Source organism: Mandrillus leucophaeus, unplaced genomic scaffold (assembly GCF_000951045.1).
Source record: "Mandrillus leucophaeus isolate KB7577 unplaced genomic scaffold, Mleu.le_1.0 Scaffold130, whole genome shotgun sequence".
NCBI lineage: Eukaryota > Metazoa > Chordata > Mammalia > Primates > Cercopithecidae > Mandrillus > Mandrillus leucophaeus.
The window spans coordinates 2,012,256-2,037,025 of NW_012101255.1; the positions used below are offsets into that span (position 1 = coordinate 2,012,256).

At 35.7% G+C, this 24,770-nt stretch overlaps 2 protein-coding genes across 2 annotated transcripts in view; one reads left to right on the top strand and one right to left on the bottom strand.

The window, feature by feature from the left end:
* The window catches only part of MED12L (mediator complex subunit 12-like), a 350,848-nt gene that overhangs the window by 64,084 nt on the left and 261,994 nt on the right, over positions 1 to 24,770 (bottom strand). Inside the window, exons 17-30 of the mRNA XM_011972754.1 lie at positions 24,086 to 24,229; positions 22,761 to 22,924; positions 19,517 to 19,648; positions 15,621 to 15,848; positions 14,845 to 14,986; positions 13,082 to 13,202; positions 12,600 to 12,701; positions 11,435 to 11,548; positions 8,226 to 8,425; positions 4,824 to 5,012; positions 4,157 to 4,231; positions 3,857 to 4,041; positions 2,849 to 3,010; positions 807 to 918 (exon numbers count right to left, since the gene is read on the bottom strand). Coding sequence (XP_011828144.1) covers positions 807 to 918; positions 2,849 to 3,010; positions 3,857 to 4,041; positions 4,157 to 4,231; positions 4,824 to 5,012; positions 8,226 to 8,425; positions 11,435 to 11,548; positions 12,600 to 12,701; positions 13,082 to 13,202; positions 14,845 to 14,986; positions 15,621 to 15,848; positions 19,517 to 19,648; positions 22,761 to 22,924; positions 24,086 to 24,229 — 2,070 coding nt within the window. The remainder of the gene's footprint in view (positions 1 to 806; positions 919 to 2,848; positions 3,011 to 3,856; positions 4,042 to 4,156; positions 4,232 to 4,823; positions 5,013 to 8,225; positions 8,426 to 11,434; positions 11,549 to 12,599; positions 12,702 to 13,081; positions 13,203 to 14,844; positions 14,987 to 15,620; positions 15,849 to 19,516; positions 19,649 to 22,760; positions 22,925 to 24,085; positions 24,230 to 24,770) is intronic.
* P2RY12 (purinergic receptor P2Y, G-protein coupled, 12) overlaps positions 1 to 24,770 on the top strand; it is a 46,045-nt gene that overhangs the window by 3,795 nt on the left and 17,480 nt on the right. The gene's annotated exons all lie outside the window — the stretch shown is intronic.

Consider the following 24,770-nt stretch of genomic DNA (forward strand, 5'->3'; position numbering starts at 1 on the left):
TCCAAATTATTTCTAAATAAACCAATACGCCTTCTGATTTATTTCTTGTGTATTTGGTTGGCATCAATAAAACTGAGTTTCTGAACCTACAGATTTCAAGCTGAAACTGTGCCTGATAATGTGGCATCCAAGCTTGAGGAGCTGGACTCACTGCCATGTTTACTGCAGCATAGATTCCTCCAGGTCCTCTCCTATGAGGCAAAGTTAGGAGAGGGGCAGATACTTCGAAGTTATATGCAATATGTAAAATATTACTTTTATAGGCTGTACATATTTATTGTACATACCATTAATATAAAGTTGTTAATCTTGTGGTGTCTAGAATGCCAGGTAGAAGAACAGGGCATGGATTGTTTCCCAGCATCTTCTCAAAACATTTTGTACCCTTAATAGTTTTTTTGTTTGTTTGTTTCTGTTTTTTTTTTTTTTTGGAGACGGAGTTCCACTATTGTTTCCCAGGCTGGTGTGCAATGGCGCGATCTCAGCTCACTGCAGCCTCTACCTGCCAGGTTCAAGCAATTCTCCTGACTCGGCCTCCCGAGTAGCTGGGATGATAGGTGCACGCCACCATGCCCGGCTAATTTTTGTATTTTTAGTAGAGACGGGGTTTCACCATGTTGGCCAGGTTGCTCTCAAACTACTGGCCTCAAGTGGCCCACCAGCCTCGGCCTCCCAAAGTGCTGGGATTACACAGGCATGAGCCACCTCACTCAGCCCTTTTTAATTTAATTTCAGTATTTGAAAGGCAAATAAATGAATGCCATTAGAAAGATATTTGCCTGGCTTAATATTATACTATACTTTACCTGGTTAACTTGATTCTGGAGAGATGTTAGGAGGCCTTCCCTTTGTTCATCTTGTCCCTTAAGGCAGGTAAGTACCAGTGAGAGGAAGGGTTGTTGACTCAAAAGAGACATACTACAAAGGAAGTAATAACAGCAGATCTAGTTAGAAATAATGCATTACTTCCTCTGGCAACATTCATTTCTTTGCCTCACTATTAGATAAATAAGGGAAGTGGTAAATAACCAAAGGCTGCTTGAAAATTTAAATCATACCTCTACTTACAAGATTAAAAGCCACTGTAATGCTTCTAAATCATTTGGTATGCTCTAATTGCCCTCGAAGCCATTCTCAAACTACCATCAATCTATACTGTACATGCGCATGCCAGGCAGTGAGGGTAGAAGACAGTGAATTCATGTTCTACATCAATACGCAGGATTTTAAAACATACATCAGAAAGAATATCAATTTATACACAGGATAAAATTAAAAATTTTTTAAGTTCTCACATAAAACTCTTATTTTAGAGTCTGGGAAAAGAGGCCTATATGTCTGTTGAGCTTGTTTTGGGGTTTGTTTTTCAGCACATTTCCCAAGACCAAAAAGCAGCATATTAGTAGAGCTAATTTAGCAGCCAGGACTGATGATTCCAAAAACAGAGTATTTGCTAGCGACCTCTAGTGTGCAGCTCCAACACAGCCCACAGGCTCCAACACAGCCCGCAGCCTCCACTGGTAGAGGGGTGTCAAGGCATTTGGTTAAAAATTCTGTTTTAAATTGGCATTTTAACAAAATGTCCTCAATGAGAAAACAATCAACAAATCATATTGACAAACAAAGCGCCATGTTGGAAAGAAAAATTTCTTAAAATGAGACCTAGGCCAAAATATTTCAATCAGCATCATCCTACATGGGCAGAATGAAGAGCCCCTGACGTGGGAAGAGCAATCTTTCAAGTCTCTTCAATGCCATCTGTCCTGCCTGTGGGAAGTGAGGCAATGCACATACACTCAACTATTAGCAAATATGATTTGAAAATTAAAATTATGCCTTCTTGTTGGTTAACTAATGCTGGCCAAGATGGTAAAACAACCAGATGAAAAACAAATACAATACATACAATGCTGGGTCTCTACCAAAATGTACTGTAGTTAAGAGCACAGGCTCAGAAGCCAGACCTCCTGGATTTAAACCCAGGCTTTATGTCCTTCACTGTGTGTCCTGGAGCAACTCATGTAACCTTTAAGTGCCTCAGTTTCAACATGATATAAAGAAGAGAATGAGAGTACCTACCACATGATTGCTATGATAATTTTAAAAGCTCATAAACATAATGAGTTTTAGAGAGGAGTTGCCATTTTGTAAGCGGTCAATAAATGGTGGCTACTATAGTATTATTCATTAGTGGACAAGAAACCTATATGCTTAAAATATTGTTTTTAATGGAAGAAATTGTCAATTTTTTTCCTTTACTCCTAGGTTTCATGGCATTTTCACATTAGGGTGAGGTTTTGTTCTTTCTCAGTAACACAGTTTTCAAATATAATTACTTGAAACCTTTTCTTGGGTATAAAATAAATTAAGAAAACATTAGTAGTGGTAGCCTAGGAGTTTTAATGTCTAGTCTAGAACAGGAGTCCTAAATGTTAAAAATATGAGCAACTAGTTCAGACACCAACATGCCAGAATTATACATTATATTTATTTTAAACATAAATACCTAAATAATAAAAAAAAAATTAGAAATAATTAAAAATAAAATACAGGGATCAGGTAGCTATCCAGATCTGATTCATTTGGTCTAAAGTGGGTCTCAGAAATCACTGTTTTTAACAGTTCAGCAGTGATTTGGATATAAAGACAGAATTGAGAACTAATGTATTAAGGATTATAACCTGAAACTTTTTAAGAAGACAGCCTTGCCTAACAGAATATTTCCAGTTCCATTTAAAAACTAAATTTCAGTGGACCGTGGGTACAATGACCACACGGGTTTACAGAAAGTGAGACTTTCTCAATTATTCTTTAAACTCTCACACAGACACACATCTTCCAGTCACACCTTTTCTGTTTCTGTCTGTCCCTTTCCTTTTTGGAAGAAGAACCCAAGTGCTGTCCCTTCTCCAGCTCTTCCCCAGCAGCTTTCAGCACTCTTCCTTGCACAGAAGTTGGCAGCCTGGCAATGAGGGGGGCCACCAACCATACGCCCCTGCGTTCGGAGGAACTAAAATCAGAAACAGGTGTTACACCAGAGAAAGCATCCTTTTCCCCGCTCTCACAGTTATAACAGAAACTCCAAAGCAAAACTTTGATGTATGAGACACACAGACTGTTTCAAAATTTCCCTTTTATTTCTGTATTATCTTTCCTTTTTCCGAACACTAGGCATTTGCATGAGCTTTCCACCTAAGCTTACAGAAAGCAATAAAACATGCAGTTCTGGAAGGATATTGTAACTAAACTGATTTTAATGTTTTCCTATGACCCCCACTCTGATTAAAAACAATCACTTTGTCCAACAAACAATACATTTTTCTGTCACAGTTACAATATGAAATACTATATGTAAGCATACTAATAGCTAATTTTTAAGGTTTAAAATTCGCTAGTTATACTTTATGCCAAAATGATGAAATACAAATCAATCTGCCTTTCACGATTAAATAATTACTTTAAGATTTCATATGCCTACTGGTTCTAATTCTGCACAAAAATTATCAGGATATATTTTTGCAAAATGATAAATCACTAAAAATGGTGGAAAAAGTGTTTCCCATATAATGAATACCACATAACACAGTAGACCAAGGGACACTGAAAGCATGAACCAAACCTGAGTTCACCTGCAGTTTCAAGGTGTTTAGGCCTACTCCATCAAATATTCCAAACGCTAAGCTATCATCCACCCCAGCTTTACTCATTAACTTATTAAAATAATGATAATCCCTACTTACAAGTAACTATGTTCTTCACATTCCCGGGACTTAAAGAAAAATCACTGTGCTACACAAAATTTACCGTTACTTGTGAGAAATTCATGATAGATCGATAAAACAACACACAAAAATACCTTAGGAATGTCTTTATTCCATTCTGTCTTGTGCTACTTGTATCAGCACTTCCAATACTGTTTGGGTTGAAGAGGCTCATGCCAGAATTAGAATTATTTAGGTCCGCAGACTGCTGGAATACCTCTATTGTTGCCTTTGCAATATTGTCCAGTAAGTTGTTCATTTCGGCCACAGAACCAGAGCCCTAGAGTTAGATATAAGAATACTGGCACATATGTGTATTCCTTTATCCTCAAACATCAACGTGTTTTGCTTTTTATAAAATTTCATACAGAGATAAGCTTTCAATACAAACTCACAGGGTCCTTCAAGCACTGTTTGATCATTAGCTGGAGTTCTAACCAGGACTGCCTCAGTGTCCACTGCTCAAGATTCTGGGAAAAATGGAAAGAATTAAAACATTATGGGTATCAAATGTGTTAAAATACAGTAATTCCTTACAGTACTCCTTCTCTGAAGAAAGAGCAGAATAATCATACACAATACAAGAATTCATATGAGTCAAAAGGTTCCCAGTCTTGTTGCATATATATTCAGTAGCGACACAAACCAACAAACAGAAACATTAATTATTAATTAAATAGTTAATATTGTGCCTGACTCAGCTATACACTGAAACTAAATAAGCATTTCTCCTTTCAAAATCTATTTAACCAATCCCATTTCAAAATGATTTCAATATTCATTTAATAATATATTTAACATAGCCCCTCTCTGAAGCATATTTCTCATGTAAATACAATACTGACTTAAAATAGCAATATTTGTTTGATGATTATATACAATTTGCAGCATGTATATCCACCCAAAAATAAGGTATGTCAATTCCACAGAAAATGTGGGGAATAAAAATCAGAATTAATTGAAATCACGAATTAGCAAGGACAAAAAAAGAGAGAAAGTAACTCTTTGTATAATTACAAAGAATTTGTCAAATGATAGAAACACAATCTGTATACGACTGACCTGAAGAATACGCTTAATGTGCTGTCTTTGCAGGTTGTCCCCCTCGGTACATTCTTTAATGCCATGAGGATAACAGATAAGCTGCAGTAATTTCTGTGCTTGCATATTTGAAAGCACAGGGTCCAATATAAGTTCTTTGTCTGTACATAATCTTTCAGGTTCTTTTAAGCAATGCTCTCCTACCCATTCCTAAAAATAATAGGGCAATTAGACTGACAGGCACTGGCTTTTGGTATATATATGCAATATGTACTAAATCCACAGTGCATAATTGAACATAAAACTGACAGAAATTTTCCAATTTAAAAAATTACATAAAGTAGGTAGAAAAATTTTAAAAACAAAATTTCTAGCATTTTGACTTCTAAAGAATACAAACTAAAACCTTGCTTAAAAACACTTTTTTAAAGGGAAAAAAGAAAAGGAAAGACAATAAAGAGAATATTAGTATGTTTTTAACTGGAAAGTGAGGTCTTGCTCTAGGTACTATTTTGTGACAGTTTTTTCTAAATTGCTATGTAACGTTCTTCATAATTTTCATGGAAAACATTGTACTATCTCACTGACTAGATAGAACATAGTATAACAAATATTTAGAAAACTATCTTCCATTTTGATACTATTATGAATAATGTTATCATTATAAATAAGTATTCATGCACATCTCTTTTCTATACACTAACTGTCAGGGTAATTTCATAGAAGTGCAATTGTTGGGTCTAGTGTGAGTAGGGGGGGCTATAGATGCATGGGGCTAATGACCCTCTGATGAGTTTCTACCAATTTAAACTCCTATTGCCTTTTCTTTATCATTTGTTTCAAAGGCAAATTATTATACTAAATAAAGTAAGGAATCATCAACAGTAACAGAGCCCAATTTGAACCCAGATCTATTTCGGGTGAAGTCTGTTTCTTAACCACCATACCAGTGGCTCAATGCTGGTTGTCCACTAAAATTACCTGGGATCTTTATAAAATTCCATGCCCAGGGCCCACATCAGACTAACTAAATCAAACTCAGGTGGTGGCACCCAGATATCAGTAATTTTTTAGGCATCCGAATTGTTTTAAATGCCCCAGGTGATTCCAATATGCACTCACAGTTGGGAACCAATGCACAATTGCCTCTCAATACTTATATGACTATGTAGCTAACTTTTACCATAGTTATAACATGCCTGTAAAATACAAAAACACGACCCAGTAGATATGACATCTATAGCAAAGTACAAAATAATATATAAGGTATGTCACTTTTTCGTATAAGAAAAGACAACTTCTTAAAAAATATATGGGAGGGAGAATAAACCAAAAAATAATAAAACTGGATCATCTGGTAAGAAGGATATGGGAGGGAAGACACATCTCTGAGTATACTTTTTTGTATAGTTTCATTTTTGGAAGTAAGCTATCCTATAGACAGAGCTGGGGGCAAGAAAGGAACTTAAGGCAAAACCAAATGAACCCAGTTCTATTTCAGATAAAGAATATATTCAAAGGGATGGGAAAAGTTCCAATAATTTTTGAACACAATATTTTAAACCCTTAGAGGAAGTGGAATTGCAAACGAATCTTCAGCTCCTTTTAGGAAGGTTTGTTCTTCCTAGTGGTATGTGTGTTGCGTTTCTTTCTTTCTTTGAGAAAGTGTCTTATTCTCTTACCCAGGCTGGAGTGTAGTGGCGCAATCTAGGCTCATTGCAACCTCCACCTCCTAGGTTCAAGCGATTCTCATGCCTCAGCCTCCGAAGTAGCCGGATAACAGGCATGTGCCACCACACCTGGCTTATTTTTGTATTTTTAGTAGAGATGGAGTTTCACCATGTTGGCCAGGCTGGTCTCAAACTCTTGGCCTCAAGTGATCCGCCTGCCTCAGCCTCCCAAAGTGCTGGGATTACAGGCTCGAGCCACTGCGCCCTGACCTAGTAGTGTACATTTTTGATACTGTATTCTAATTAATCATTTTTTGACAAAGCACTGGATAGCACATTTAACATGCCCGGCCATGTGTACCATTTTAAAACTATTTCAGATGTATTATAGAATTAAACAAGTAAATTGATGTTTTTGGGAATCAGCATTCTTACTATGGAAGAAGGTGATACTAATATGAATTAAAGGAAAATACTTTGCGGGGTTGGGCTGAAATTGAAGGTATCAGTAGGACCTCATAAATATATATATTTACATATATTTATGTGTATGGATATATTTTTCTTCCTAGCTTTGTCTGCAGATGGGTCCTAGAATTAATGATACTCCATAACCATGAGCATACATAATACCCAGATCTTGATTTCTAAGTACCATTCTCTGCTAAACAGAACCAAGGGCTCCTTGGAGGAATAGTTGATTCCAGACCCCGGGCACAGAAAGTACAACATGGGCCAGAAACTATGAAAATACCATCTATTTTTTAAACGTCAAATGATGTGATAGGATGAATCGATTCCTGCTGGACAAATCTGGGACAGTCTGAACATGAAAATAACAAAGTACAGTATATTATAACCCATATGGCTAATAAATAGATAAACAGGGGAGGAGGGCAGGCTCTTCCTTAAAACAGGACGTACACTGATATTATGAAGGGAGAGGAGGAGCAGGGGGAAAAAAAAATCACCATTTTGCAACCGTCATAGTAAAGACTAGATTGGGCAAGAATGAAAATGAATGCTTATGACGGGTGGGGGAGTTAGATGAGGAGGAGAAAATTTGCACTGTCTCAAAGTATCTCCTCAAAGATTGCTTATTGCAAGGGGAAAATTAGTAACTATACAGTGGGGAAATCTTGAAACTATACAATGGAAACACCTTAATCAAAATTAATACCACCCTTGAGGTGCAAATGGACATCACATGCCTTCAGACATGATTACCTGAAAGAACTCAAGATTACTTCTGTAGTATCTTGGCCAGGGATGCATAATCTGAAGCTAATCTACAGGAAACCTCAGACAAATCCAACAATACTGGGACAATTAACAAAATCGAACTGTGGCCTATAGATGAGAAAAAATTACTGTACCAAAAGCTAAATTTTCTGATGTTTAATAGCTATATTTTGGTTATGTTATGAAATAATGCAATATTCAAAAGAATAAAATATACAATCTACTCTTAAATGAATGATTCAGAAAAAAATAGGTATATGCACCCATATCTCCACATACAAATTACAAAGCACATGTAGCAAAATGTAAAAATCGGTAAATCTGTGTAAAGGATGGACATGAGTTTTTTAAAAATAATTCTGGCAACTTTGCAGCAAACTTAAAATTATTTCAAAATAAAGTGAGCAAGAAAAAAAGGACCACCTATGCACAAGTTTCCTACAAGTGTAAATAGCTCTCTCCAAAAGAAGAGTTACATATTCAAAGTAAAAGGCAAATTAAATTAGAATACCTGTTGACAGATAGTCCTTAGTACGTATCTAGCGTATTCTCTTAAATTGGCAGTTTCAATGGAAATGCTTTTCCCACAGGATTTTGGATTTTGTGAGGCAGTCCAGATATCATCAGCATTCCCATCACATCGCAAACCTCTCATGGTGAAGTCATCATTCTTTAAAGAGCTGACACTGTTATTGCCAATTTTGGCATCTCCTAAGTAATAGAATCACAAAAGCAAAATCACAGAAGTTCAAAATATTGCCAAATATTTGAGAAGCAAATGAGGATAGCTTTCAGGGATTTAAAATATGTGAATATTATTATTATTGAATAGCCAGTTGTTCAGGAATAGAGAGAATGGATCAAGATAATAAATGCATGAACCCAGAGAAGTTTTTATCAGAAATGGAGAAAAAGCAAGTTCAAGACTCAGTCCTTACTTTGTTTGTATAATTATAGTTTCACCAAACTTGGAAAGGCCATTATGAATCACACTAAATAATCACAGAACATTTGTTTCACCAATATTTCAAGCATGAATGTATTCAAATTCATTTGACTTATAGACAAGGAAAAAATGGGTTACTCACCCTTCTAGATGTCCCTTTTCCATTTCTTCTCTTACAATGACTTATTTTCTATCCATAGGTCAAGAGAAAAGTTTTGCCTTAGCCCACCTTACTATCAACTTCTTGACAAGAGAGATTTATTTCCCTGGGAATGGAAAAGGGCAATGCATACTAAGGAAGCCCTGAAAAGTAGGGCATTCATTGAATAACCCCTGTTTTTTACCTTCCTCTCTGTAACATACAAATAAGAAAACCTTACCTGATAAATCTCTAGTATACTTAGTGAAATGAAGCTAAGGAAAGTGTTTTCTTCATAACAAAGTTCTGGGAAAGAACCTAAACAGAATGTTTGAATAGCTAGAAATAAGAAATCTCTAGCCATGAAAGACAAATAACTATCGCATTTTAAAAGTGAGAGAGTAATAAAAATTCAAAATGAGGATTGCCAAATGACAGCACAGCCTTCAAACTTTTGCCTGTTTACTCACAGGATCACAGGCCTTGACGAGAAAATTTCCTGGAACCAACACATGCTTTTACAGTAGGCCTTCACTGCCTGCAGTAAGTGGGCAAAACAATGCCCAAATTAATGGAAAAAGCCTTTTAAAACCCACAAGTCAACCAAGAAAAAGTTTTGACTTTGCTGAAAAATGGCTTAATGAGTATTTACTTACAAAATCTTAAGCGGAGGAGAGGAATAAATAATGAATTTCAATTTATCAATATATAATCATATGTTTCTCATTAAAATACAAACACAGAGAGTACCAACTTCACTTTACCCACAGGATTTAATTCAATAGATCGCTTCAGAAGCTGAAAGAAAAGACTAAATTCTAAAAGTACCAAAATGTAGTAGTATGCTTTCACTACCGTTAGGTGATGTAAACAACTACCTCTATACTTTGAGTTAAAAATTGTAGAAATTAAAAACTAAATTTGATATAATGGTCCCACCTCCCTAACTCAAAATATATCCTGGTGGATAGGAATTGAGAATTGGTTAGGGCATGGTAGGGTGGATAAATTACAGCTTCTGCAAATAAGAGAAGAAAGGAAAAGAAAAGAAAGAGAAAAAATCATATCTTCTAGCCCCATACCAGGAGATCCTCATTTAGTTTAGACGTTAGGATAACAGAGAAGGTATGAGAGTCTGTGCCAGACCTTCTGCAATTCCACAGACAATAGAATACATTGAGTGTTCAGTGCCCGCCTGGCTCAAAGCTCTGCTGACATTAAACTGACCTGATCCTGACTTCTTAGACCCAGGGAATCTTCCAAATTACGTAAAGAGGTGGGCAAATTTTACTTGAGGTTAGACCAATCCTACAAATCATGGGGCCAGTGTCTAGAAGGTACTCATCTTGGTTTCCGCAATTAACACGTGTGTCACTTACAGATTCACACTTCCAACATAATTGTATTGAAAACTCATTCTTTGCTAGTTTCTCTGATGAGCACTAGAAATACCACAGGCAAAAAGCTATTCCTATCTTCATGGTCCCTACATTTATTTATTAAGTAGAACCGACCAACTGACTTTCCCTGTAAATATGATTACAGTAGGGAAATTTTACTCACTGAAATGAGCATTTAATGTTGGCTGTATAAATCTATAAGCCCCTACACTCAGAGGAGGCTGTGGTCCTTGATGTGGCTCTACCTTCCCTTTTTACTACAAAATTCACAGGCCTGTGTGTGTATCCTTTCTTAAGGTGAAGTTTTGATAGATGGTTTTTTGAAAATTCTGTTATCCTTCCTCATCATCACCAAAAAATATTTCCCAAGCAGGGCAAGATTATAGCCCGAAACATGTTATTTAGGACTCATCTAAAGCAATTCCTATCCATTCAGTAATTTCTGTTCTAATGAAGGCGAGCTACTTCTGAACATAAGAGTCAAGACAAAAGAAGGTACCCAAAGTTAGAATTAGGCAGTCTGAATTCAAGACTTTCTAATTATTCAAACCCTTTCTGATTTATAGAATAATGTTTTAATGTATTACCCTGGAAATGAAGAGAAAAGGCAGTGCTATTATTCCAGGAGAATACTTACAAATAAGGATGTAAAGAACATCTTGGACATTATGAATTAAATGAAAAAAAGTACTGTGAAATTTAATATTGATTTATCAATAATATCAACATCATTGCAACTACTGCATGGGTCACCAAAAAACGAAGTTAGAAGGAAATATACTTGTTCAGGGTCATGATAGAAGCAGAAACACTAAGATTAAAACTCAGACTTTCTGGTGTTCTGCTCCTGAAACATAATCTGGATAAAATGTAAATGTTTAGTTAGATTACCAAGTCATCTCTGTCTCTCACAAAGTGTGATTTCTGCCACCAAAGAAGGCAAAACAACCCTGTGGGTCTGAGGACCTATTTTATATCAGAATAAGACATTATGCCACTAAAACACCATACAAAATATTATATGTAAGTTCCCCCAGAGACACTGTAGATAAGGGACAGAATCTTCAGAGTCTTATGTATTTGGTCTAAGAGAAACCAATTAATTTTTCCAGGAGAATAAGCGATCAAACAATATCATATTTCCAATAATATTACTAGATTTAAATCTGAAAATAAATTATTTTGCCTTCATTTCTGGTGATTAACCAAGAAGCTTAGGGTCAGAATAATCTTACCAAGCATCATAATTGCTTTTAAGACAGCAAACACGGCTCCCACTTCAATGCTGTTGTGAGCAGCGGCTAAGAGGTGTCTATCACAAGATGATCTTATTCCGGGGAAAGGTTTGCCTACAAAAACAACAAATCTTTAACAGTCTCATCACCATCATTAGTAATGTTTTGTAATTATTTATAGGCAGTCAGCCTTTCATTGTTAGACTGTGGGTGCTTAATTGCCATTAGTTTGCTTTAATTGATGCTTCATGGATTCACTAAGAAACACTGCCAGTACTCCTCACTTATCCTTTTCTTGTTATTTACTAAAACAACGTCGTTCCTCCTCAGAGATACATCAACAAGATTAGTAGGACTTTCACATACTTGTATTGATTCTCACACAGATACATGCATATCTATATGGAAATGATCTTTAGGAAAAGACTTCACCAACGCCCCAAAAATTCTTACTTTATTCCTTCTACTTAGTACAAGAATAAATGAGGGCTGGGTGCAGTGGCTCACGCCTGTAATCCCAGGACTTTGGGAGGCTGAGGCAGGTGAATCAAGAGGTCAGGAGTTCAAGAACAGCCCGGCCAACATGGTAAAACCCCCATCTCTACCAAAAATACAAAAATTAGCCAGGCATGGTGGTGCATGCCTGTAGTCCCAGCTACTTGAGAAGCTGAGGCAGGAGAATTGCCTAAACCCAGAAGGCAGAGGTTGCAGTGAGCTGAGATCACACCACTATACTCCAGCCTGGGCGACAGAGTGAGACTCTGTCTTGAAAAAAATAAAATAAAATAAAACAAAATAAAATAAAATAAAACAAAACAAAACAAAATAAATCACCATTGCCCTAAGCTGCTGTGGTGTGGTTCAGAGCCAACACACACAGTATGTGAGAGGACCATGCTGCCCACCAGCATGGCTTGGCCTAAGAGCAGAGGTATTTTTATTGCTTATTAACTCTTGATTCGTATTTCTCAATAAATCCTGATATTACACGGATAAAAGGTGCTGACAGCCCTCTCAACGAATGGTATCATCTCACCCTTCATCACCCCCAGGGCATGCCCAAAAAATTAAGAAGGCAATTACAGAAAGGGACAGCCTATTTGGTCATTTCAGAACCTTTAGCTACCAATGAAAAGGTAATCAGATTTTTCAGCAGTCAGCTCACCCGTGGCTTGAGGTAAGAAGCAGGCCTGGGGAGCTCGGAAGAGATGAAGCAGGAGTCGGCATGTCATTCTCGCCCCGGGCTCAGCGTCCGCATCTCCACAAGCTAGGAAAGGGGGATTGGAAAAGCAAGTTTTCTAACACACTTGGGAACACGTCCTTCAGGTTTCCTATCAAGCTAACTTTCCTGGAATAATTTAAATAAATTTTCCTTATGGTAAGAAAGTGAGGCCCTGGCTATTTTTCTGAGAAATCTTAGTGCTTCCTTAAAACAGACTGTAACATAGCAGTTTCCCACCTTTTTCATGGTGATCCATGTTAATTTGTATACAACAACTCTTACAATTCTACTATATCTACCTTGACACTACACCACTTCCCAACATACATACCCTCAAATACTCCTTTCACTGTGTTTTAGCGTTAGAAACCACTCCATCAAGACAACAATCAAAGAGCAACTGAAGTTCCTGGATGCTGCCTTACCTGCCGCTAGAAGAGAGGGAAGTGCGACATGCTGCACGACGTCCTCCAGGGAAAAACACTGTCGTGCTATCAGAATAGCAATGAAAGTAGCTAATGAATCATGGAATGAAAGGTCACTCACCTTCAAGAAAAACATTGACAGGTTTTAATACCTAACAACCTTGTGAGTAGTATCTAAGATTAATAACTAAGAGAATGTAGGCAATACCAATAAGATCTCAAATCCCAACATGAACCAACAGAGGGAAATGACAACATATCATGATGATTATCCTCTAGGCCTATTTCTATTTTATAAAGCAATGAATGAAGTTTACCCACATTCCAATGCTGTAAGAAAATACTGAGCTTTGACTTGCATACATGCACATGAAAAACAAAACAACAAAAATGCAAAATCAGGAAATCACTACAAGATGTAACATCATTAAAACATTTTGGCAGAGTGCAACAAGATATATCATTAAGAGTCAGACCATCAGAAGGCAGGGAAAAACCAGGAGGCTCCCCGCTAGTTGAAAAACAAGCCTCACTAAGGTTTTGGAGTTCCTTTCAGTGATAACTACTAAGGATTCTTTAATATGATAAAACTCATTTTAAAAACAACTCTGAAAGTTTCCAATTGACTCTTAAATTTAAAAAGAAGAAAAAGAGACAGAGGGGAAAATTAATTCAGTCACAGTGAAAAATTTACCTTTCTAGATCTCATGTGACCTTGGCAGAAAATAACAGGAAAAACAACTACAATAGCAATCTTCATACTGATTCGTATCATATGCCAAAGACTATAGTTAAATTGCAAAAATCACCTTATTTATTAGCACAACGCCATAAGGTTCACACTATTATTAATCCCAATTTTTTAGATGAGAAATTGAAGCAAAAGGTAAAGTGTAATTTTAAAAAAACAACTAAGAGATTAAGAAACTATATTAAAGAAAGTCTGTTCTGTCCAGAAAAGCAGGCTACATCTATGAATTTTATATACATAAATTCATAAGTTTTCATATAATGAAGATGTAGAAATAGGATTATCCAACCAGTCCTGATTAGCAGAATTCAGAAGTAAACCTTCAACTGAGAGGCAGGTATAAAAATATATAAAGAACTATGCATAAGCGATACTAATGTAGGACAAAGGCTACTCCAATAAGTGGCAACAGGAGAAGTAAAGAATCAAGACAGATTTTTAAAGAAATACACACATCATGGATGCAACATGACATCCAAGGAAGTCAGTGATATATACGAGGGGTATCTCTTTATCATCTTCCAGGCATAATTGCCAAAAAACACTGGACACTCTCAGAAAAAAGAGCTGGACATTCTTATGTAACCCCACAAAGCCTTTATTTGTACAGCGCGTCTTGCACTTAAAAATATCAAAATGGTTCTCTTCAGAATGTGAACTGCTTTAGTTAGATTATATCTCATGCTATGAGGAACCCAGGGCAGTTGGTAAAAAGAAAAAGCAGCTCTGAAGAGACCAACCATATGGAAGAAATCTCAACTAAATGGAAATTTCAGGAAACAAAGAAATTCTTGATCCCTCTGCTACAGATTAAACTATGCATTCTATTTATTTCTATTTTTTTCATGTATTTAATCCATGGCAATGTCATTGTGGTTTATTGCTTTTGGAGAAAGAAATGATATTTTATAACATTTCAGTTGAATCAATTAAATAAAAGCCAAAAGCAAAAAGATTAGCCACTAAATATTTAACTGCACAGTTCAATTTCTAAATGAAAAAGAAAACTTACATCTACAGTGCAAAGTACATCATTAAACCCCCACACATGATTTGAAGAACAACAAAGAGCCTTCAGAACCCCCAGCCATTCTGAACTAAGAACAGTGCAGCAAGCCGTAAGCTCGGAGGAGAAATTGGCTATGTCGTTAATCCTAGAAAATAAAAAGAAAACATAGAAAGTAACCTTGTACAAAAGAGAAATACTCACCTGTGATATACTTAATTAACATATATTTCATTAACATCAAACAAGTCATTTTCTTAGATTCACAGATAACTCATTTGTCAAATAACTTAGTAGAACCTTGAGAAGATAAAAATGGCTTCAAATATTTTTGACAATTAATGCTGTTAAGCAACAATCAGCACATATATGAATTAGAATATTTTTAGTTTTGTGAATAAATCTGAGCTACGATTTACATTTTTAAGGGCATCAAAAAAATTTATAGATACTACGTAATTTAGGTGGACCCAAATACAGTTTTTTTCAAAATATAGGCATTTTTATTTGTATTTTTATTCTATGTTTTTGAAAATAAATCATGTAATTGTTGGCCATATTGAAAACATCTCATGCCAGCATAATAAATCAGAAAGCACTGTCTCTGAGGTTAAGGAAATTATAAGATAGTGCAGAGGTAAATTAAGGAATAAAAGAAGATTTAGAAAAAGCAAATGAGAGCCAAATGTGAGTCCAGACACTTACTAATGACATCAATTTCAAAGAAGCACCAAGGCAACAACTCTTTGGTTAATCATGAATTCCAGGGTAACCCATCTCACCTGCCAGCATCCTGATGGCCCATACATACATTCATGAGTGTATTGCAGACAAAGCTGTAGCGATTGGCCGCATTGTCACTGAGGATCTTGCCCAGCATTGAGTAGTTGATGCTACGGGCTGAGGGATTCTCAATAAAATCCATCATGAAGTCCGGATCCCAACGCAAGTTCGAATTTGCAGGCATCACATTATTATATATGGTTTGCTTTACTTTTGAACAGGCACTACTGAGGTTATAAGAAAAAAAGTTAAAACAGAAAAATAAAACTAGAATAACTAGAAAACTATTTCACTTAAGGATATATTAAATGGCAGGAACTGTAATGCATTCCTAGAGATGATTTACATTATAAGTTCTTAATTTGAACTTCTTACTAATTGGCGTTAATCAAAGTACTTTGGAATGTACAAATTCCTCAGTAAATAATTTCTAAGTAGGTGGAACAACAAAACAGAAATGAGGTATTTGGTTACAAATCTTAAGTATTTCCAAAATATGGTCTACATTTTACATGCTTTAAAAATCAAAGAAATTACTATGGCTTCCAACAACTGTGTCTTAACAGTTGTTGAAAAGTGTTATTACTTAAAAATAAAAAAAGGATTCAATTACACATAAGGGAAATTTTGTGTTACTCTTAATTATACATCCTACAAAACTATTCCTCTGGTATAGTGTACGCAGTAGAAGTTCGTGTGCCAAGACTATTCTGGAAACTGCGGCACAGCTGTGAAGAAGAGAGGCACATTCCTTGCCTTCAAGGAACTTATATTCTAGTAAGGGGATATGGATAATACACAAATTCTATGGAAGTGAAAAAAGTATTATATCATTCATAAAAACTTAGCATGTTGTATTTCTCAGGAGCATTAAGAGATTTTTAAAGAGCCTGGTCTATCATATGAAAACAGTTCATGTTTCAGTGAGTTATGTCTGAATCACATATAGACTATTAGAAATATAAAAGGAATTAGAATCTATCTCCTCCAAACCTGCTCTGTGAATGAGACTGAGAGACTGATGTGATGTAAAAGTTCAGGTTCTATATGAACTTATCCATTTGTGCTTACCTTCTGTAGGTAGCAAATTCATAAACAACATTCACCTTTTCCATTCAAAAGCTCTTTTATGCATCAGAAAGTCTGTTTTATAGATTAAGTTTCTGGCAGTAAATGTATTCCTGGTTTGTGGTGACCTACGGCTTTCTTTATAAACCCCATATTGTTACATACTTGCATCAACGGTAGCCAGGAATGAGTCCCTCAAAGATGAAAAGTCATAAGGACTCTCTATCCTAAACTATTGCCACTGTCAACAGGTTTAAGAAAACAGAGATTGTTCAGTTCAATGTTTAGCAAAATGTAGTTTCACCTCTACTCCTTGAGAATCACTTTTGTGGTGTTTGTTAAAAATAAAGAATCCTGGACCTCCACTGTAGGTGTATAGAGTCTGTATGTGCAACAAGATCTCCCACATATATCAAGTGCCAAATAACACTTGGGAAGCACTAGTCTAAGAAAGAGGACTGAAGTCATTTACTAAATGGCAGCAAATACAATCTTCTACATTCTCTTTCTGTGCAGACAACTTATATTTTTAAAAATGTGTTGGCTGTCATTGAAGGATACAAGTTAGCAATTCAGAGTCATGACATTTTCAGTTTCTTGAGGTTGATGTGAGAGTTAAAGCTCTTGATAGAAATAACCCAGCATAGTGCTTGGCACACTGCAGCAGCTCAATCAGTGGTAGAAGTGACCAATGTTGTATCTCCCCCAAATACTCCTCTCATGCAACTGTGTGAATGGTGTTTCAGAAAAAATATTCCTCTCATACAACTTTAGGAATCTTGTTTCAGATAAAATTATTAAAGTTGTTTTATCAGTACACTGATAGAAACATCTGTGTATCTAGCTTTTGTTTGCCCATTTTTCCTCATCTCAAACTACAAATAGGTCTCTGACTTCAAGATATCCCAAGAAAGTTGTATTTCTCTTTCATTTTTTAAATAGAGGAAACTTTAGACAGTGCCAATCACCGTGATGTGCCACTCTGCTGACCCCTAAGTAATTTCTCTATTCACTGCGTGCTGGTACCCTAAATCTCCACACCCAGCGCGTGTTACTTGCATTACTTCATTTAACCTATCTGCACCACACTGCAGGAGTATTAAGGGTCAAATAGGCTATTGGGGCTGTCTGAGGAAGTTCGCTATTAAAAAAAAAGGGCTGCTATAAGAACTAAATCATGTAAGAGAAAGCTCTTTGAAAAATGTAAGCTGAAACAGAAAGCTCTATGTAAACTAAGAGAAGAATGTAAGTATTTTTTAAATTGTGACATAATTTCTGTGGAAAGATATTTCCTAAGACTCACTCAAATATTTCACAAAGGATTATTTTGAAGCCTAACCCATTTCATAACAAATTTTCACACTTTATTAATACCATTAAAAATATGAATTGCTTTAGATAAAACTATCATTCAACAGATTTTTTTTCAGTGCCTACTAAGAGCTACACACTCTTCTAGGCACTGGGATACAGCAGTGAAAAAAATAGAAAAAGCTTCTGCTGTCATGAAGCATACATTCTAAGGAGGAGCTGGGCCACAAATAAATACAGAATCTATGAGGGGGTAGCAAGTGCTGAGGTTCAGAATGATGACATGGGGGTGCTATTTAAAATGGTGTGCTCAGGGAGGCAGTCATGAGTGAAGTGTGGGAGTGAAGCACACTAGTAACTGAGGACAAGTATCACAAGCAATGTAAGATAATGTGCAAAAGCCCTGCCATGGGTCGTTCTTGTTTGATCAGTAAAAAGGTTTGATCAGTAAAAAGGTCTGTGTGGCCAGAATAAACAGAGGGAAAGGGGTGGAAGAGAAGATGGGACCCTGAAGATCCTGAAGGCTATGTAGGGACGATGAATTTTATTCTGAGTGAGTGAAAAGTCATTGAAAGCCTGTGAATCATTCGTGTATTAAAAGGATCACTTTAGTGGGTATGTTGAGAATGTGTTTTAGAGTTAAGGGTGCAAGCAAGGAAACCAGTTAGAAGAGCTCTGCAACGGTCGCAGCAAGAGGTATCCATGGCAGTAAAGCTGAACGTGAATCAAATACAATCTGTAATAGAAACCAGGTTTCCTACTTTTAATGCACATTGATTTAATGTTATTCAGTGAGGGTACTGGTCATTTTTTAAAAACTCATTAACACATGAAAAAGTTATCTGCTAAACAGCAAATTGTTTTTGTAAAAAAGAGGAAAAATAAACACAGTATGAAAAGGTTCTAGAAAATTGAATGGGGCTATAGAACCTTCTATGAGTGACTGGAAATAAAAAATGAAACACTGTAATGCCCAAAGGATATTAAAGCTAATCCAAGTAATGCAAAAAGTCAGCTCAGAAAAGGTGGATATCAAAAGCAAGAGAGATACAAATAAAGCAAAATATTAAGAGCTGCCTCATTGATCTATTAGATTTATAACCCAAACTGAATTTTAAACCTAAAATGGAAAGATACATCAAATAATCATTACTTCAGTAGGACTTACCTAAAATTCATTGTCTGTACAACATATACAGAATGTAAAATTTTAAGAAATACCTTATTCATTGAAGAAATACAATCAAAGTTAGAGAGTTTATGACCTAACATCATTTCAATATCGGGGAAAAAAAAAAAAAAACCTATGATCACACATTTATATAATAGTCTATCGTGTATTGTCCCTGTGTATTTTAATACTCAGTTTAAACAAATCTTGAGTATATCAAAATTACTGCCTAATAGATACAATTGCAATTAGCTTTCATTATTCAAAAGGATGACAATATTGCCAGGGTCACTAACAAACATAGGCATGATCCTATTTCTGTCCTTTTGAGTCTCTTCTACTCACCTGAAGAGGTCTCCAAATTTACTTCTGAGGTGGCTACATGACACATAGAGATCATAGAGGTAGGCTAAGATGCATCTTTCAGGGGAAGAACATTCTGAGGGGTTTACGACATGCTTGACCACACCACACAACCTGAGGAGAAAAATATACGAAGAAATGAGACACATATTTGCTACTATATGGGTTATCATCTGACTCTTTTAGAGGGAAAATATGTATTACTTAGGTAAGAAAAAAGATATCGGATTGTTGAAACTAATAAGTAGAATAGTAAATAACTCAGTACAATATAATTTTTCTATTATGACACTAAAATAGTAGATATAAAAAAAATTTTCAGAAATGTCACTGATGACAAGAAACAAAAGCAATGAAAGAAATTCCTTCATAAAGAAGGTACATATGGAGGAATCCACCAATTAAGTTGCTGTGACTGAGACACAAAAGGAAAACTGTTGTAGAGAGCCCCCGCCTCCTCAGTAAAACGATTCACAAATGCAGTCAGTGTGCAAAGATTCCCAAGTGTTCTCCTTTGTAAAGGAGCAATTCTTCAAAGCAGTCAATCTGGGAAACCCATTTTCAAGTGCACAAGCAGTTCTTGGTTTGGAGTCACATTCCCTTTATGCATGTATACATTCCCCTATGTATATAAACTAGAAAGAAAGTTATTTTAGTTTATCTTATATAAGAAGATAAAGCCTCTTCTGTTTTGTTATATTCTCTACAACTCCTGTAGTTATAGGCCTCTTTGTCCATAGTCCATATAACACAGAAGCTGTACAACCACAGATGTAAACACTCATGGTCCATTCACCTATCTGTGCATCTGATTCCATCACTGTCTTGTATTTTGTTACAGGGCTCAGGCATTATATTACACTAATGGAGTCACAGATGACAAATTATTAAAGATGAAAAAAGCTTTAGAAACTATCTGATTCACCATCCTTATTGTATAAAGAAGGCTCGGAGAGGCAGAAAGGTGGGGTGACTTGCTCAAAGGCAAAGAGCTAGTTCTAGCAGAAGCAAGATGACAGCTTAGGTTTCCAGACTCTCAGATCAAACCCCTCTCTACCATTCAGGGGAAAGGGTGAAGTGGAGAGAGCATAGGATGTCTAGGCCAAGAAGGACAATGGAATCACAGGTACCATAGGTGGAACCAAGGAGACTTCTTGAGGAAATGGCAATGTAGTATCCCAAACCTTGTGAATTGACATCAACAGATGGGATTACCTGGCAGCAGGGAAAAGCTGCCAATTAGAACAAAAGTGTCACACAATTAAGAAGAAAAGTAATGATTCAACCTGTTAATTATACAAACAAGCAAACCAAAAACTATGCAGCCATAAAAAAGAACAAAATCATGCTCTTTGCAGCAACATAGATGCAGCTGCAGGCCATTATCCTAAGCAAACTAATGCAGAAACAGAAAGTCAAGCACCTATTCTCACTGTAAGCGGTAGCTAAACATGAGGTACACGTGGACATAAGGATGAGAACAACAGACACTGGGGATTACTGAAGTGGGGAGACAGAGAGAGGGGGAAAGGTCTGCAAAACTACCTACTGAGTACTATGCTCACTTCCTGATGGTTTCAATCATACCCCAAAACCTCAGCACCATGCAATATACCTTTGTAATAAACCTGTGCTTGTACCTTCTTATTCTAAAATAAAAGTTACACAAAACCCTGTTACTATCTATAAAGCAAAGAATTATCTTGTGACCAAAGTAAATAAACATTTATTGAGAGTCTGTTAGGTTTAGGTATCCATCATATAGTAGTGAGTGTTTCCTCAACTTCTTTGATTTGCCAGCAATAAGAAAAACATTTCACATCGTGATCCAGTGTACTCATTCACATGAGTACAAAGAAGTGAAATAATAGTCTTAAGAATACTTATTCTTACTAATATAAGGTAAAAAATAACAAAGTTGATGTCAAATATGATTTCATGAATATTTAACAGGATAAAAATTTTCAATGCCAAACTAAATGATACTGAAATCAATTTCAAAATAACAACATAAAAACAAAAACAAAAAGACTTGTCACAACCCATTCAATTCATTTCATGACCAACTAATGGGTTTCAACTCACTATTTTAAAAGTAGAACATAGATTAAACAGCATGAATAAGCTTCCAGTTCGAAAGATTTTTATTAAAATCTGTGAGATTTATTAGCTATGTGATATAGGGTATATCACTTCACCAAACACTTAACAGGCCTGAATCTCAATTTCTTGGGATGTAAAGTAATACTAAATTCAAATTTTATACAGCAGTTGAGATAGTAAATAATTCTCTATTTCCTTAATTCTAATATGTAAATGTTCTTATATTCTAAAGTTTTTAGGATGTTTCAGATTTCATTTCATAACACGTAATTAATACAAATAAAGGTAGCATTTCCTCTTCCTCAGAAGAGCTACTGTCAAACTTATATCATTCTAGAATAGCATATAAATTGATTACATGTGCTAGATTAAAACAATAAAAGGTACTATAAAACCAAAGAATCCCATGATTCTTTTGAGCTCAGAGGGAAAAACTGAAGAGAAAGAAATAACAGGTTGCCTTTCTGTGTTTAAATAAAAAGCCCTGGAGAAAGGAGTGGAGAGTGGATAAAAAGCGGCTTATGTAGGTCTTTGAGAGCTCATTACACTAATTTGGTGCTCTTAGCCTCAGTCTTTAATGGGGGTGGTATTAGCTATTTCCATAGTCCAACTTCACTAGTAGAGTAAGCCCCAGCCTACAGCCAAGAATGAAGTCATTTGTTCTAGGTTAATTCTCATCAAAAGATATCTTTAATCAAAGAAATGAAATTGAAGAACCAAATTTCTAAGATGATAATGTATGCAACATTTATCTGATGTTGAGTCTGTAAACATAAACCGAAATTACATGAATAAAAATGTTCCAGCATTCACTATTCATAACATGGCAGGATGCTGGCTAACATTAACCATAGAGTGCTATAAATGACTGGCTTTGTACTCTTAGAAACCAGGGAGAGGGAAGAAAGGCAAGGAAGAAGGGAGGAAGGAATCACACATTATTAGGAAGAACATACTTGACATGCTTAGATCTTTTTGATTAATGTTTTCTGGCAAGATTGTTCTTTATGTTTTAATTAAAACAGGTATCAGTACTATTTTTCTTTTAAAACTACTATAATATTTCATCACTAGTTATACATTCCAAGATTGGAAAAACAACAATGACATGCTGTATACCAACCCTTCAAACACCTGGGCTGTCTGATCAGGATTCAAGATCAGACAACTGTGATAGCGCCTGAGAACAGCCACGATGCAGACACACAGTCCTGTTGTATAACTTCCTGCCAGGCTGGAGGATTTTAGGAGCAGTTCAGCTTCCACAACACTCAGTTCATTTAGTAACTATAACAGGAGAAAAGACTGAATAAAATGTAGGTGCCAAAACAAATGGAGAAAACAGTTATTTTTACAAACCATAGATATACTGACTCATTCCACTACAAATACATTCCCTGAATTTAACCTTTTTAAAATTTTTAATCCTTTTCCAATTCAGAGAGTTGTTCTTCTGTCTAGACATCAGGATGTATACAATCAGGAAGTAGCCAGTGCTGAAATAAGGTACTGAAACTTTATGGCAGTTCAAGGTTCTGGACTGTATAATTTTAGAAAACCCCACCCCTCACTTGTCTCCCCTTTCTCTTTTTAATAAAATGAAAGTTATTTGGCTTTTCTTTTTGTTAACAAACTTAATATCTCCTATAAAATAAACAAAGGAAACCAAGTCTTATTTCTGTTTGCTAATAACAGAAGTAAATAATGAACTCAAATGTGTATAAGAAATAACAGTAGGGCAAATCTCATTATGTTTGTTTGGGCTCTTAATCTAAAACATGCTCTATTATAAAGAGCAAATAAACTTTCATCTTTCCTTAAACAAAATAACAAAGACCAAAAGAAAACAAACAAACAAACAAAAAACAGAAGCAGCACTCAAAACTCGCACATTTTTAAATGGCATATATTTTGGCACCAGTTATAATTATTTAATTGAAAACTATGAACATGACTATAAATAAAATGTTAGTTTAAGACTGTTAATTCACCATGTCGAAATTATTCAAAAAATGTACTATGTCCATAAAATAATGTTAATGCACAGCAACTGGTTCATTTGATTTTTATTTTTTTAATTTTATTTATTTCTTTTGAGACAGGGCCTTGCTCTGTCCCACAGGCTTGAGTGCAGTTGTATGATCATGGCTCATTGTGTCCTTGAACTCCTGGGCTTAAGTGAGTCTCCTGCCCTCAGCTTCCCAAGTAGCTGGGACTACAGGCATGCAATCAGCTCCTTTTTAAATTTTTTGTGGAGATGCGGTCTCACTAAGTTGCCCGGGCTGGTTTAAAACTACTAGATTCAACCAATCCTCCTACCTCGGCCTCGCAAAGTGCTGGAATTACAAACACAAGCCACTGTGCCCAGCTAATTGGCTCACTTTAAACTGCACAATGCCTGGTGGATTTGCTTTCCTAAAAGTGAGAGAAACATGGTCTCTTTGACACCTGTATTGCGAAGTCAATTAGTCCATTGATGTTCAGTGCTGGCTCCATGAGATCAAAGATGAGCTGAATGTGGTGAGCCAAAGGGAGATGATAGGACGTTCCCGATGCAAAGCTTGTGATTTGTTCTAGCACATTGTTAGAAATCTGTGCAAACATAAGCAAAAATATTGTAAGACCAATATTCCAAATAATCTTTTACTAAGATAAATCTTTTTTACTTTTTAAGACAGTTGAATTTACATATGATTCTACTTTGATGAAAGTCAAAACATATTTCTATAGAAACTATGTACAAATAAAACAATTTTTTCATTAACTATAATTTTAAAAGATACAAAAAGTTGTCATTCAGACCTAAATCTTAAGTATTCTAATGGTAGAACTACATTAATTTTAGACACATCCATTTGAATATCAAAGGATTTGTAAAGCAAAACAGATGTGTTTTCTTCTCAATTTCATAGTATTTTATTTCAATCATCAACAGATTTCTCATCAATTGCAATATAGCACCAAACTGTAATAACCTATTTCATTAGCTATTACTTTATATGTCACTGATTATTATCTTAAGGACAAAAAAAATGTACATAATAAAAATTAATCCTTCTGAGGAAGGCAACCTGAAGGAAGGAAGAAGAACTACTCAATAGTCTGAGATACTTCCAAGTATGTTTATAAAATA